Below are 13,169 nucleotides of genomic sequence, written 5' to 3'. Positions count from 1 at the left end.
CCAGACAGATGCCATCTGCCAGCGTGGCTCGTCAGGACCAGCCGGCCTGGGACGGAACTGCCCCCCACACCCACACTGGCTCCACACTCATGCCAAGACTCAAAGTCGCTCAGCAACCTGGTGCCCCCTTCAAGGCTGCTCGCTAGAGATGGGCTCAGAGTAATAAAATCCAGCCCCTTCCACCAGCCACATGGACATCCAAACCACCAGGGCACCTGCCATTTCCTTCCCTTCCACGTCGGGGACGTGGCAAATCTTGGGCCCTGGAAGGGCTGCATGAGGTTCATGGGCAGAGAAGCATGTCCTGGTGGTAGAAGATAGATTGGGAGAGGGCCAGAGAAGGAAGGTAGAGGGGAGAGACTGACAGTTGCCCATGAACGGGGGCTGCAGGACCTGGGAGAGGAAAGCGAGTGTGGGAAGAGACCCTGAGAAAGCACCAAAATCCCACAGCTCTGGGGAGGGGAGAACAGTCCAGCGACTTCCGAAATCCTACTCTGTGGCCACCCAGATTCTGAAGGCACCCTCCTGTCCTCCAACTCTCTACTGTGACTACAACTCTGGTCCCAAGGACCACAGCTCAGAATCCTCATCGGAGTCCTACCTTCCCTGTCATTAAGTACACGCGTCTACACGTCCACACACGCACATATACACAGAGTCCAGTAAAAACATAACTTCCCACGTACCACCAGCAAGACAGAGAAGGGTCTCTGAGAGACGGGCTGAGCCCGACTTCCCACTCTGCTTCTGCCAGAGCTGTTCCTTCACTCCCTACTTCAACCAAAAAACAAAAACTCCTTCCCTTTTTGAAGAGAAAATAAAAAGACACTCTGCACCTTCATGGTGGGTCCTCCAAGCCTGATTCTCTCCAACACCGTCCGTCTGTCCCAGGTGCCTACAGGAAGCTGACGTGGCCCAGATGGAGCAGGACAGGAAGTGCTGCCATTTGTGCTAGGGAGGAGAGAGCCCCAGGATCCCGGGGAAGCCATGAGTTTTCTGAGGGGAAGAAATGGCAAGGGTCTGAGGGCCGCACGGATGGAAAGGAAGAGCCCAAGGAAGGGAGGCAGGGAGGGCTGGCCTCCAGCTCCATGGGGACCTGACTCTCTTATCCAGGCTGAAGATTTAGAAGACGACTCAGTGCAAACCTGACTAACATATATATGGCTTTTATCGATGCTGGGGACAAAAGGTAAACGGGGAATGGGACACAACGGAGCATGGGGTAGAAACGCTGGCAGATCTCCACCACCCATGTGGAACGGAGGGCCTTCGTTTCCCAGCATTCATAGAGGGAGGCCTCCCTACTGAATGGTAGGACGGGGCCCCCCACAGGCCTCCGTAGGCCACTCCAGCCACGCAAAAGCTCTCCAGCATGGAGGGCAGAGGGTCCAGGGAGTGGGAGCTGGGGGGAATCCTAGTGCTCCCTTCTATCCCAGGAAAGCTCTGCCACCTGTCCCCCATCCTCCCCTTCTTACCACCCCTCTTACCTGGACCTCAGGGGAACTGAGAACACTTAAACCTTCCTTTTAAAGTTCTCTGGCTCTGTACAGATAACGTGTCTTCACTGAGGGTTGCTCCACTTAAAAGAGAAACAGAAGCAAAAGCACAATGGGGAATGAATGTAAATGAACTGCACTGCGTGTGTTCTGGACAGGGAGAAAGCGTCTGTGCTCCCACTGGATGGGGTGAAGATCCAGGAGTTTACTTTTGGTCTTTCTGGGTAATGGGACTTCTGTCTCTTCGTAGTGTCATGTTCATCGTCAACGAGAATGAGAACCTGGGACTGACAGTCCCTGTTAGAGTCTGACCAGTCTGGTGAATATAGTTCATTTCCACGTATGTCCCAGAAACCATACTTCTGGAGAAACCGTGATGGACAGGAGGAAGTCCATGATGGCATCAGGGGTTTGGTCCTGGTTCTGGACACATCCCATCTCCACATCTTGTGCCTCCCAAGTAGCCACCCACAAGCAGTGTGGGAGCTTCTGGCATCTGCCCAGGATAGTGGGACTTCTCCACAAGCTGACAGAAGGTCTCCCACTTCGTGCACTTTCTTCATTTCAGGGCTCCCGAAGAGCCTTCTTTTCCCACACAACGTCACTGTCTAAGGCTCTTTCCAGGAATGAAGAGAGATGCTCAAACACATACATACATACACACACACACACACACACACACACAGATCATTGGCCACTGCGTTGCCTTCCCTGTCAGGAAACAGGATGTGCTGCCATTTTGTTGGTCCAGAACGCTGGAAAAACAGGAAGTGCTGCAACTTTCTGCCAGTAGAGGGCCTCTCAGGATGAGGCTGAAGTGAAGCTTTGAAAGAGTAAGGGGCATGCAGCAAGGGCAGCTCCTGGGACCACGAGCAGAGCCAGGCTCCTCTTGCATCTCCTAGGGGACTCTCCTCACACAGCCATCAAAGGGAAGTTGGTCTTTAAAAAGAGAAAGGAGAAACAAGGACCTAACCACAAACAAATGAAAAAAACCTCTAGGGTCGCATAACTGAGGTATTGATAGCTCTGGATCTCGTCAGTGTCCGTGAAGGGCGCGGGGTCCCAGCGCTGCTGTCTACTTGTTCTTGCCCAGAAGTGCGTCCACCTCCTCCTCGGGCTTGAGCGAGTGCCACTGGGCGATGGGCCTCCGGGGGTTAGCCAGCATGTCGGACCAGTGCCGCAGCTCTGTGCCCGTGGCGTTGCTGCCCACAAAGATCTTGCCGATGGCTTCGTTCTTGCCCAGCTTGTCATAGTCCAGCACGGTGACCACTACCTGGACTTTCTGCAAGAAAAGCAAAGGAGGGGAGAGTTGGCAAAGACGCTGGATCCCATGACCCACTTTTTCCCCCTCCATCAGCCCAGTGTCCAAGTGACTGGGAAGGAAGGCCTCCCAGGGCTCCTTGCGTCCATCTGTGGCTCCAAGAAAGACTGAACTTACCTGGGGGCAGAGGTCACACGTTTTGGAAGCAACCTGTTTCAACCACCATTTATTGAGCACGCATGTGCTCTAGGCACTGTGTTCAACGCTTGTGTGGGAGGATGAATGAAAAGATGAATGTCACCCCTGATGGAGATCAGCAGACAATAAAACCTTGACAACACAGAGTGCTAAAGGTTATGCCACAGAGGAAGGCACAGGGTACTACACAAACTCAGAGGGGAGGACAGTTCTGCTCAGGTCAGCCAGGAAAGGCTTCACGGAGAGGTGACCGGGACAGGACACCTGAGGATTTCTCTGAGAGGGATAGAGGGAAGAGGCTTAGCCTGGGAAGAGAGTGTATTTGGCATCTTAGAAACATTGGAAGTTCAGGGTCACTGGGGTACAGAGAGAGAAGTGAGGTGGGAAATGAAGTTGCGGGGCCGGTAGGAGTCAGCTGAGGAGTTTGTGCCCATCCTTCAGGTGTCGTGGGGACCCCTGAAGACCTCTAAGAGCAGTGGCGCGGGTATTTTAGGGAGAACCCCGGCACTGAGGTGGAAGACTCGCTGGAGGAGGGGTGAGCTGATGGCAGGGAGGAGACCTGCTTGGGGTTGCTGGGGGGTCTGGGAGGGGGATACTGAATCCCTGAAGCAAGGCAGCGGCAGTGGGATATGAGTCAAGGCCAGAATGGAGGTAGTCAGGGGAGAGAATCAAGAAGACCTGGCGATCGCTGGCTTTTTGCGGGGACAGCCAATGCCTTTCTCCCCTGTGAGCCCAGATCATCCTTCAGGACAAAGCTCTCCCGAGGAAGCCCCACCGGACTTGCTCACAGTCCTCTGCTGTGTGCACACTGAAGCTGCCATGTCACTGTGCTTTAATGGCCTGTTGCCTGGTGTCCTCCGCTGCCAGGTCCTTGACAGCAAGGGCTGCGTCTTCTACTCACTCACTTCCCTGGCCCCTAGCAAATGCTCAGCAAAGTGTGTTGGAGAAAGGAGAAAGTTGGGGTGAGGGGCTAAGGCCAGGGCCAGGTTCTGAGCTGGGCCGCTGGGTAGATGGTGAGGCCGCTCACTGAAAACAGAATTTAGGCGAAGCTCGCTTGGCTGGGAGAGGGTAGGAAGAGACCATCATGTTGGGTTCAGGCATGTTCAATGTGAGACGCCTGGGCCAGTAACTTTCTGTCTGCCTTAAGCTCTCCATAACGAGAACTCCCTTTGGACTAATATTGCTGAGCTGCCCGTCCTTCCTCTGAGGAATTCCGTAAATGCCATCTCCACAGATGACAGTACCAACTCTGAAGATTCCCTTGCACTCTTGCCCCCCAGCCTTCCTGGGGGTGGGTGGAGAAGAGGAGGGATCAGCTCACTGTGAAAGAGGAGAGACCAAGACTCCAGAGAACCCACCACTCTGCAAGCCTCTGGCTGCATCCGGCTTCCTGCCCACGTGGGTGGGTGGGTCCCTGTCCCTCCAAGTCCAGATCCCACCACACCCAGAAGTGGTGGAAAACAGACCTCGTCCCCTGCATTTACAGCACTTGCTGATGGGAAAGGAGGGAGGAAGGGAGGGAAGAACAGAAAAGGCTAGAAGGATGGAGGGAAGAGGGGAGAGGAAGGGCATCAGAGATGTGGATGGCAGAGACCTAGGGGGCAGCAGGAGTGGGGCCCGGGACGGCCAAGGCAGGATGCGGCCGGGGACGGGGAGGCGGCCACTCCCAGCCCCTCAGCCAGCTCCCAACCTCGCTGGACCTGTGCTACCTTCCCCCCCCCATGCCCACGCACACTACCATGTTCCCCAAAGTCCTAAAGGAATGATTTGTAGAAGTTTTTTTGAATTACTTCCTGTTCATCTCCTCGGAAAAGGAGTCGTCTGGAAGGCTGCCCTGGCAGGGAGGCCCCACCCAGGCACCATTAGACCTAGAGCCTTCCCCGCCCCCACTCCGTGCCAGACCCCGAGGGCGCGAGCACCTGGATCTGCTCGAAGGGGATCTCGAAGCTGAATGACTCGTTGAAGTACGGGTTCAGGGTCTTCTTCTTCACTGTCGTCTTCTTCTTCTTGAGCCTCTTGCCGTTCTGCATCAGGTGGATCTTCACGTAGGGGTCTGCAGAGGGAAAATCCAACCCCAGGGAGGTCCCCTTAGCCCTCGCGCTCCCGCCGAACGCACCAGGGCCCGCCCCGAGCATCGGTCGAGACGGGCCCCACCCTGCTGAGACCAGGTCAGAGGACAGGAAGCCCAAAGGACACAGAAAACCACCCGGTGCAAGCGTGGCACAGCGGCCTCATCCCCAGCACTACCTCTGATCGGCTGGCCGTGGCTTCCTGGAGCACCGTGTTGGGCAACTTCCGAGTCTAAATAGGCCTTGTGAGAAAGAGCGTGGGGGCCCACCGGTGACCCTGGCTAGACAGGGGCCGGGGAGTCCGGACGCAGGACATACGTCTGCTGTGTCACGGTCCTGACCTAATCCAATCCTCCTCAACTTGCAGACGAGAAACTGAGGCCAAAGAAGGGAAACGACCCGCCCAAGGTCACACAGCGGGTCAGTGACAGAGCCAGGGCTGGCACAGAGACGCGCTGGTTAGAGCCGGTGCCCAGGGCTGACTCTCTGGGAGGGCACAGCAGAGGCAGAGGACCCTGCGCCTGGGCCAGCCCCATTCGCCATCACGGAAATGTGGCACTCGGAGCATTGCCCCACCCCCGAGACCCTTTCCAGGGCAGAGCCAGCCAACCCTAAAGCCTCTCCTGGAAAACTGTCCCCGATTGCGGTGGCACACTTTGGGGCAGGGCACTTCCCTGGGAGAAGTATTAATAATAAATTACTAACTTATCCGGGGAATGACGTTTCTCTAATCCTCTTCTCCATGGCCCACGGGGCACGGCCAGAGAGCACCAGGAAGGCAGCTCTGACTGGAGCCAGGGGACCCTGGGGGAAAGCGGGGGCTGGAAAGCCAGGGCTCCCCTGCTCTGTAAGACGTCTGGGTCACGGAGCGTGCAAACTCCCGGGGCTCTGGGTGGTGACTGGCTCGCTGGTGCCACCCAATGGCAGCCAGAAGTTCTGCAGATACCTGAAAGGCCACCCACGTCCATCTTCTTGAGGTTCTTGGCCTCCAGGATGCAGACAGTGAGCTTCCCGGCCGTGGGCACGTAGCGCAGGGAGGTGCAGATGTCGCCCAGCTTCTCCGGCTGTCGGGGGGAAAGCAGGACTCGGGTCCTCTCAGCCCTCCCGCTGCCTCTTGCGTGGTGACTCCCATCTTGCCGAGACTAGCAAGGCAGCGGTTTGTCCCCCCTCCCTCAGTCACCAGTCCCCACATCTGTGATGGCCGAGGTGGCATTTCTGAGTCCAACCTCAGGGCCTCCTGCTGCAGCTCAACAAAGCCCCCTAGAGTGACCACCCGGCAGTGCGGGGGCCATGGGCAGAGGATGCCGACAGGTGAGTGGGCAGAGAACGGGCCACGGTGGCCGGACAGGAGTGATGCCTGGGCGGAGGTGGGCAGACGGGGCTGTGTCAGGGCTCCCACCCCAGGCCCGGTAAGGCGGGAAAGGGCGTGAGGAGCGGGTGTGGCAGCCATGCGCTCACTTCCAAGGGCCCCGGGAGAGCGAGTATCTGGGGAGCCTCCCCCCCGCCCCCCCCATCCCTCCCGCCCACTGAGGTCTCTCCCTGCGGGTCATTCCGCCCGTGGAGCCATTTGTGCAGCTCTTTGCTCTTGCTACTGTGGCTGCAACTCTTTCGTGGAGACAAGGCAAGGATTCTTCGTGACCATTGAGAGACTGGGGTTCACAGAGCTTTGCTCAAAGTCACACAATTTAGCATTGCGAGCAGGGTGAGGACCGTGGGCCCCCGAGCCTGAGGTCTCCGCCCGCTCCACACTGCAGAGTCAGGGCCACCTGGCCAAGACGGACCACACCACACACGTCCTGGTTCAGGTGTGCGGGCCTTCCTCCCAGACACACTGAGCCCCAGGGCACGAAAGGATGTCCTAAGGCTCTCTATACTCATCCCTCCGTCACTGCCCAGCACTGTGCTGGGTGACAGCCGGGGCCAGCCGGGACAGTGACTGATACTGGGAGGAGGAGTGGGGAGAGTGGAGTTTCTGGACTACAGCAGTTCCTCAATAAATATTTGGTGAGTCAACGAATGTTATCACAGTGGCTGAGAGGACAAGCCCCCCATGCTGAGTGTCCTTTAGAACAAACATGAGCTTTCCTTGTGGGTAAACTGAGGCACACAGTCATGAATCACTGGCCACAGGTGATAGCAGAACCTTAGGAGCAAGGATAATAATGGAGCTCTCATCTATCTGAGTACCCGCCCAGTACCAGACACCGCGCTGGGCGCTTTGTGTAGATCGGTCATCCTCATCTCTAAAGAGACTAAAGGAAAGACCCGGGGCCAAAGAGCTGAAGCAACTTGGCCAGGGTCACACAGCCTGGCAGTGTGGAGCGGGGGCCTGACCCAGGTCGCCTGGCTGCAAAGCCCGCCCTCTTTCAGTCACGCCAAAGGGTGGGAGCCCAGGCAGGCAGCTACGGTCATCTCCCTGCGTGGCCCGGCTGCTCTCCGCTCTCACCTCCTCCTTCTCGCCACCTTGCAGGTCCCTCCACTCCTCGATGGGCTGGCCGAGGTCCACAGTGTTCATGGGCACCTTCACCTCCCCGATGATGTCGTGTTTGGAGAAGCGGTCAAAGTCGTAGATGGCCATCACCAGAGTTTTGCCCCCCAGCTCCTGGTACGGCACCTGCGGGGCACAAGCAGAATCAGAAGGGGCCAGTGCGGCCCGTACACCTGCAGGGGACGCTGTGGGCAGGTCCCCGGGCCTGGGTCTCCATTCCAGCCAGCCCGCGGGGCTCCCAGTAAGTCTGGGGGAGCAGAGTGCAGGGGTAGGGTGGGAGGGGTCCCTTCGGCACAGGCCCGCAGCCCAGCCTGCCACTGTGGCAGACGGAGCCAAGCTAGGGACCAAGGGAAGGGCTGCAGAAGTCAGGGGAGAACGTGGATCGGGAGGGAGCTGGAGTCGCCCTTCCCCCGCCTCACCTTGAAGGTGAAGGTTTCATTGAAGGCAGGGTTCAGTGTCTTCCGATGGACTTTGGTCTCGTATTTCTTCTTCTTGTCGGGAAGGAGGAAGACTTTGACATAAGGGTCTGAAGTGCCCCCCATGTCCAGGGCCGGCAGGTCAGCAGCCTGCAGAACGCCCACGGTGAGCTGTGGAGAGAGAGAGGGGGGCCTCAGTCTCGGGAGGGCTCCCACCGACCCCTCCCCAGGGTGGCAGCTGGGGCTGGGGACAGGCTGGTGCTGGAGAGGACGCTGGTTTCCATCTCCATCCCAGGGAGTCTGGAATGACATCCGGGGAAGCTGAGGTGAAAGGGCAACGGATTTGCCCAAGATTAGTGGGCAGGTTAACAGTATAATCAAGCTGGAACCTTCCCCAGAGCAGGCTGGTGGCCAAGCCAGGGCCAATGTCCAGGCTCTGTGCCCTGCAGCGTCCAGCCTGCCCGCGCCATAGAGAGGAGCGGTGCCCACCCCTCCCTGGAGGGCTGTTTCTAGCACCTTCCACCAATGTCCCGCCCTTTCCGCAGCCCTGCCCCGCACACCTGATTGGCCTGGAAATCATAGTCCAGGGAGAACTGCAGTTTGCCCAGGTTCTCCGGCTCCTTCTCCTCCTCTCCTTCGCCTTCGCCCTCCGTCAGGCCTGTCTCCGCGTCGTCGTCATCCTGCGGGAGCTGCGGGAGAGGAGGCGCGAGCTAAAGGGGACAACGGAGCAGCCTGGCGCGGCTCAGGGCGACGGGCGCCAGCCTCTCTGTGGCAGCCCCGAGTCAGAGCTGGGCGTGGGGGGAAGGGAACGTGGCCCAGCCCAGGGGACTCTGCTCCTCCACACCCTCCGGACCCCCAGCAGCCCCCAAACGCCAACCCCATGTTTGGAAGACACAGCTCTGGCCCCCGCGGGCCTCTCTCCTCCCTGGGAGGCACCTCGCCAAATGGCTGCAGTGTCGTGAGCCCGGGGTGGGGGACTGCTCCCCTTGTAAGCCCTGTCCCCCGTGCTCTCCCCAGCTCAGGCCCCCGTCCTCGGTGACACGTACCAGAGGGCGGCCCACGCAGGCAGGAGCGAAGTGAGTCCGCGCGCGGGGGTGGAGAGAGAAGAAAATGGCGTAAGAGAAAATCCTGGCCCAGACCAGCCCCTGAAGCCATAGCCGCTTGGTGAGACCACGCTGTGTGACACCCAGGTCATTCTTGGAACCCCTCCCAACACACGCTCACACACACACACACACACACACTCTCTCTCTCTCTGCAGGTCCTCTTGGGCCCATGTACACACATGCACAAGCACGCAAAGGCATTTTGTTTTGTTTTTGAGACGGAGTCTCGCTCTGTGACCCAGGCTACAGTGCCGTGGTGTCAGCCCAGCTCACAGCAACCCCTGGGCTCAAGCCATCCTCCCACCTCGGCCTCCCAGCGTGCTGGGATTACAGGCGTGAGCCACTGCGCCCGGTCTCAGGGGCGTCTTGATCCCTAGCCGACTTCTTGAGATCAGACCCTTCCTTCCACCCTCCACAGTGACTCCTTGAGCTAGAGAGTTCTCCCAGTCACTCCCAAACATGGGGAAAGTGAAGCACACAGGGGCCTCTGCAAACATCAAAGGAGAAGCTCTGGTATTAATATATCAAAGGATCTTTCTAGTCTAACCAACACCAAAGACAGGAAAACAGATGAAATTATGATATGATCAGTGATGGACTCCACTGGCCCTGCCTCGGTCCCCCAGCCCACGCCCAGTTAGCTGCCTCCAGTGGGATATTGTCCTGCAGTGTCTCTGGCAGGAAAACACAGGGTGACCCGGTGGTCTCTTCCCGGTGGTGGCAGTGGGAGCAGGGGGCTGTTTCCAACATTTTGTGCCAGCAGCCTCGCTGGGGTTCACTGTATTCTCCTCTCGCTCTGCCTTTCCAAGGATGAGTTCATGCTAACCCAGCAATCAGTTCCCCCTTCCCACTGGCCCGTGAGTCCATGAAGTTGTTACTTGAGACGTAACCAAGACAGCCCTTGCAGAGTTTTAAAGAGGGAGCCGGTCCGGCTGTGGAAGCCAGAGGCCTTTGCTCCCCCTGTGAGCACCAGGGAAGCCTGGGCTGGGCCCCTGCAGCCCCCCACTCTGGCCTACCTGGCCCCCCTTCATGTCCTTCATGTTCATGGCATTCTTCATGCCTTTGCCCTTCTCCTTCTTGTTCTTCTTCTTCTTGCAGCAGCACTTCTTGCAGATGCAGAAGCAGCAGGTGAGGAGCAGGAGGCCGGCGACCACAGCGATGGCGATCAGTGCCCAGGGCGGGACTGCCGCACAGAGAAGACCCCGAGTCAGCAGGGCCATGCCCAGTTCTGGCCCCATGGCACTGGCAAACATGGGTCAGGACTGAGACCCTCCCCATGCCCCTGCTCCACGTATTTTATTTTTAGAGAGAGGGTCTCAGTCTCTCCCCCAGGCTGGAGTGCAGTGGCCCGAGCAGAGCTCACTGTAACCTCAAACTCCCAGGCTCAGCCTCCCGAGTAGCTGGGACTACAGGCACTGCCACCATGCCTGCCTAATTTTTGCACTTTGATAGAGACAGCATCTCGCTTTGTTGCCTAGGCTAGTCTCAAAACTAGCCTCAAGAGATCCTCCCGCCGTGGCTTCCCAAAATGCTGGGATGACCCGCGTGAGCCACCACGCCCGGCCTCCACATTTTTTAAACCACACACCTGCAAGCGACTTGCTTGTCAGTTGCATATGCTTTGCATGCCTTTTCATTAATGCCTTGCCTTTTTTTCTGTTTAGCCTGCTACCCTTGTGGGCACAGCCTGCTGTTAATCAACTGAGAGGGCAATCAGTGTACACACGGAAGAACGTCCGTTTGGTTCTACTGAGCTGTGACTAGTTTGCTCCATGGAGAACTGGCTCATACTGCAGAGCACGGGGACCCTCAGCAGACCCAAGTGTAGGACGAGCATCTTGGCCCCACCGTGTGCCTAGTCTTGAGAGGGCTGACCCACAGGCAGGAAGGCCGCGGTCCTCACGGTTTAGTCTCGGCTGGGATTGCGTAACTCCAGTGCCTGGGGCGGGGCCCTGGCTGCTCTCCGTGGTTCTGAAGCACCTTCTCCCACCAGGGCGTCTGCACCCCCTTACACTGCCTCTCTGTCTCCTGTACAGCCTTGGCCAGGAATTCAGGAAGCAGGAAGGGTTTTTACTTTCTAGCTTCCAAGGTAAATTAATTACAAAGTATTACTGGAAAACTTGAATGGTGATTTCTATTTTGTAAGTTTTCATCTTCTCTTGGTTTCAACTTTTGACAGTTCTTTAGGTTATAAGAACTTTTATTCCCCTGGGAAGTTGGAGCACATAAACCCCCTTGTTCCCTACATTAATAGCAGGCCATGCTTCCCCCTCCCCCACTCCCGGGGGGGGCTCCCCAAACTCCAGCCTTAAATCCCAGCATTAGGAAAGAGCCCAATCACACCCCAGTGTACCCCCCACTTCCTCCACCCAGCCCTGCTCGCAAGTCCCTTCCCAGACTCCGGCCTTGCCCCACCCCCTCGGCCACCAGGGACACTCACGGGGGATCTTGTTGATCTCGTTGAAGAACTTCTCCTTCAGCTTGGCCACCATGTCCTCCTGGCTCTCCCCGGCACCCCCACTCTCGGTGGAGTTGTCAACAGGCCCGACTGGCATCGTGGCAGTGGTGGTGGCTGGAGCCACAATGGGCTCCTGGTTCCTTTTAAAGATGTTCCTCATGGTGGCAGAGGGGACAGCTGGGGATGAGAGGAGGAGGAGGGCAGTGTGAACATTCCAGAGGCCCACGTCCCTCGGAAAGCTCTTCCAAAAGCCAAAGACTATTAATAATAGTCCCTTTAGTTTCAAAGGCATTTTGCATAGTGTTAACCATGTGGTAAAACAATAATAGCCATCATTAAGGTAGTAAACATATGCATCAGGCACTGTGCCAAGTACTTTCCATGCATTATCCGTTTGATTCAAACAGGAACCTACTGGTTTTTATTGTTCCCATTTAACAGATGAGGAAACAGAGGTTCAGAGAGGTTGGGCACGTTTCCCACGGTCACGTGGTTGCGTGTTCTGAAACAGGTTTGAACCGGTGTGCCTGACTCCAAAGCCTGTATACCTAACTGCTTTCATATATCTCATTTAAATCTAGCCTCACAACTCTGGGAAGGAGGCGAGGTTCTACCCTGTGGACTCCTCCTTCCACCCCTCTCCTCCTCAACATCGCTCAGCCTAGACTGCCGCCTGTCTCCGTACACTCTCACTCTCATCCTTCCTGCTCCAGTCCCCCGCCCTCCACTGCTCTCTCCTCCTCCTCGGCCCTCCTCTTTCTTCGCTGGCTCCCTCAGGGCTCCCTCGGGTTTGTTTCGACCTCTCCTCTAGGAGGGCGCCGCCCACATCCCATCTCTAGCCTCTTCCTTCCCAGGGCTGCAGCCTAATCTTCGGCCCCACTCTGGGTCCATCTCCAGCCCTGCCCCTACATACAGCTGCACATTGGCCTTCCTGCATCAAACAAGTCGTATTTATTCACAGTAAAAGCAATCCAGGCTTTTTGTAGAAAATTTCAAGAGAGAGGAAAAAGAGAGAAATCCCCCAAGATTCTATCACCCGGAGATAACTCGCATGCAGGGCATTCTATGCTGGTATTTTTTTCTGATAGTGTTTTACATGTTGAGACCATACTATATATAATTTGGTATTCTGCCTTTAAAAAAAAAAAAAAAACATTTTTATTTTGAGACAGGGTCTCACTCTGTTGCCTGAGCTAGAGTGCTGTAGCGTCATCATAGCTCACTGCAGCCTCCCAGGTTGCTGGGACTACAGGTGTGCGTCACCACGCCCGACTCATGTTTTTATTTTTTGTAGAGATGGGGTTTCCCTATTGCCTAGGCTGGGCTAGAACTCCTGGCCTCAAGCGATCCTCCCACCTCAGGCTCCCAGAGTGCTAGGATTACAAGTGTGAGCCATCTTGCCCAGCCTACTCTGCCTTTTTTTTTTTTTTAAACATAAAAATTTATCATAAGTCTGTTTCTTTCTCACTAAAATTTTCCTTTATCATTAAATAGCTAATAATATCCCATTACATTGTGGTACAGTGATTTGTTTAACCATTCCACTGTTAGACATTTAGACAGGTTCAACTTTTTGCTAGTAATAATTTTATTATGATGAGCATAAATTTTGCCCCCCCCCCCTTTTTTTTTTTTTGAGACAGAGTCTCGCTCTGTTGCCTGGGCTACAGTGCCGTG

General features: G+C 56.4%; 1 protein-coding gene across 1 annotated transcript; it reads right to left on the bottom strand.

The window, feature by feature from the left end:
* Nucleotides 1-2,571: 2,571 nt before the first annotated feature.
* On the bottom strand, nt 2,572-11,652 carry SYT2 (synaptotagmin 2). Its single transcript, XM_069459551.1, has 8 exons — nt 11,475-11,652; nt 10,051-10,217; nt 8,489-8,608; nt 7,932-8,099; nt 7,471-7,638; nt 5,971-6,088; nt 4,875-5,008; nt 2,572-2,778 (listed from the first exon to the last, which is right to left on the bottom strand). Exons 1-8 carry the CDS (start codon nt 11,650-11,652, stop codon nt 2,572-2,574), a joined length of 1,260 nt encoding a protein of 419 aa, XP_069315652.1.
* Between the last annotated feature and the right edge of the window lie 1,517 nt (nt 11,653-13,169).

The sequence above is a fragment of the Eulemur rufifrons genome, chromosome 27 (genome assembly GCF_041146395.1).
Source record: "Eulemur rufifrons isolate Redbay chromosome 27, OSU_ERuf_1, whole genome shotgun sequence".
Lineage (NCBI taxonomy): Eukaryota > Metazoa > Chordata > Mammalia > Primates > Lemuridae > Eulemur > Eulemur rufifrons.
The sequence above is the reverse complement of the archived record's forward strand: the minus strand, read 5'-3'. Positions and strand labels throughout refer to the sequence as shown.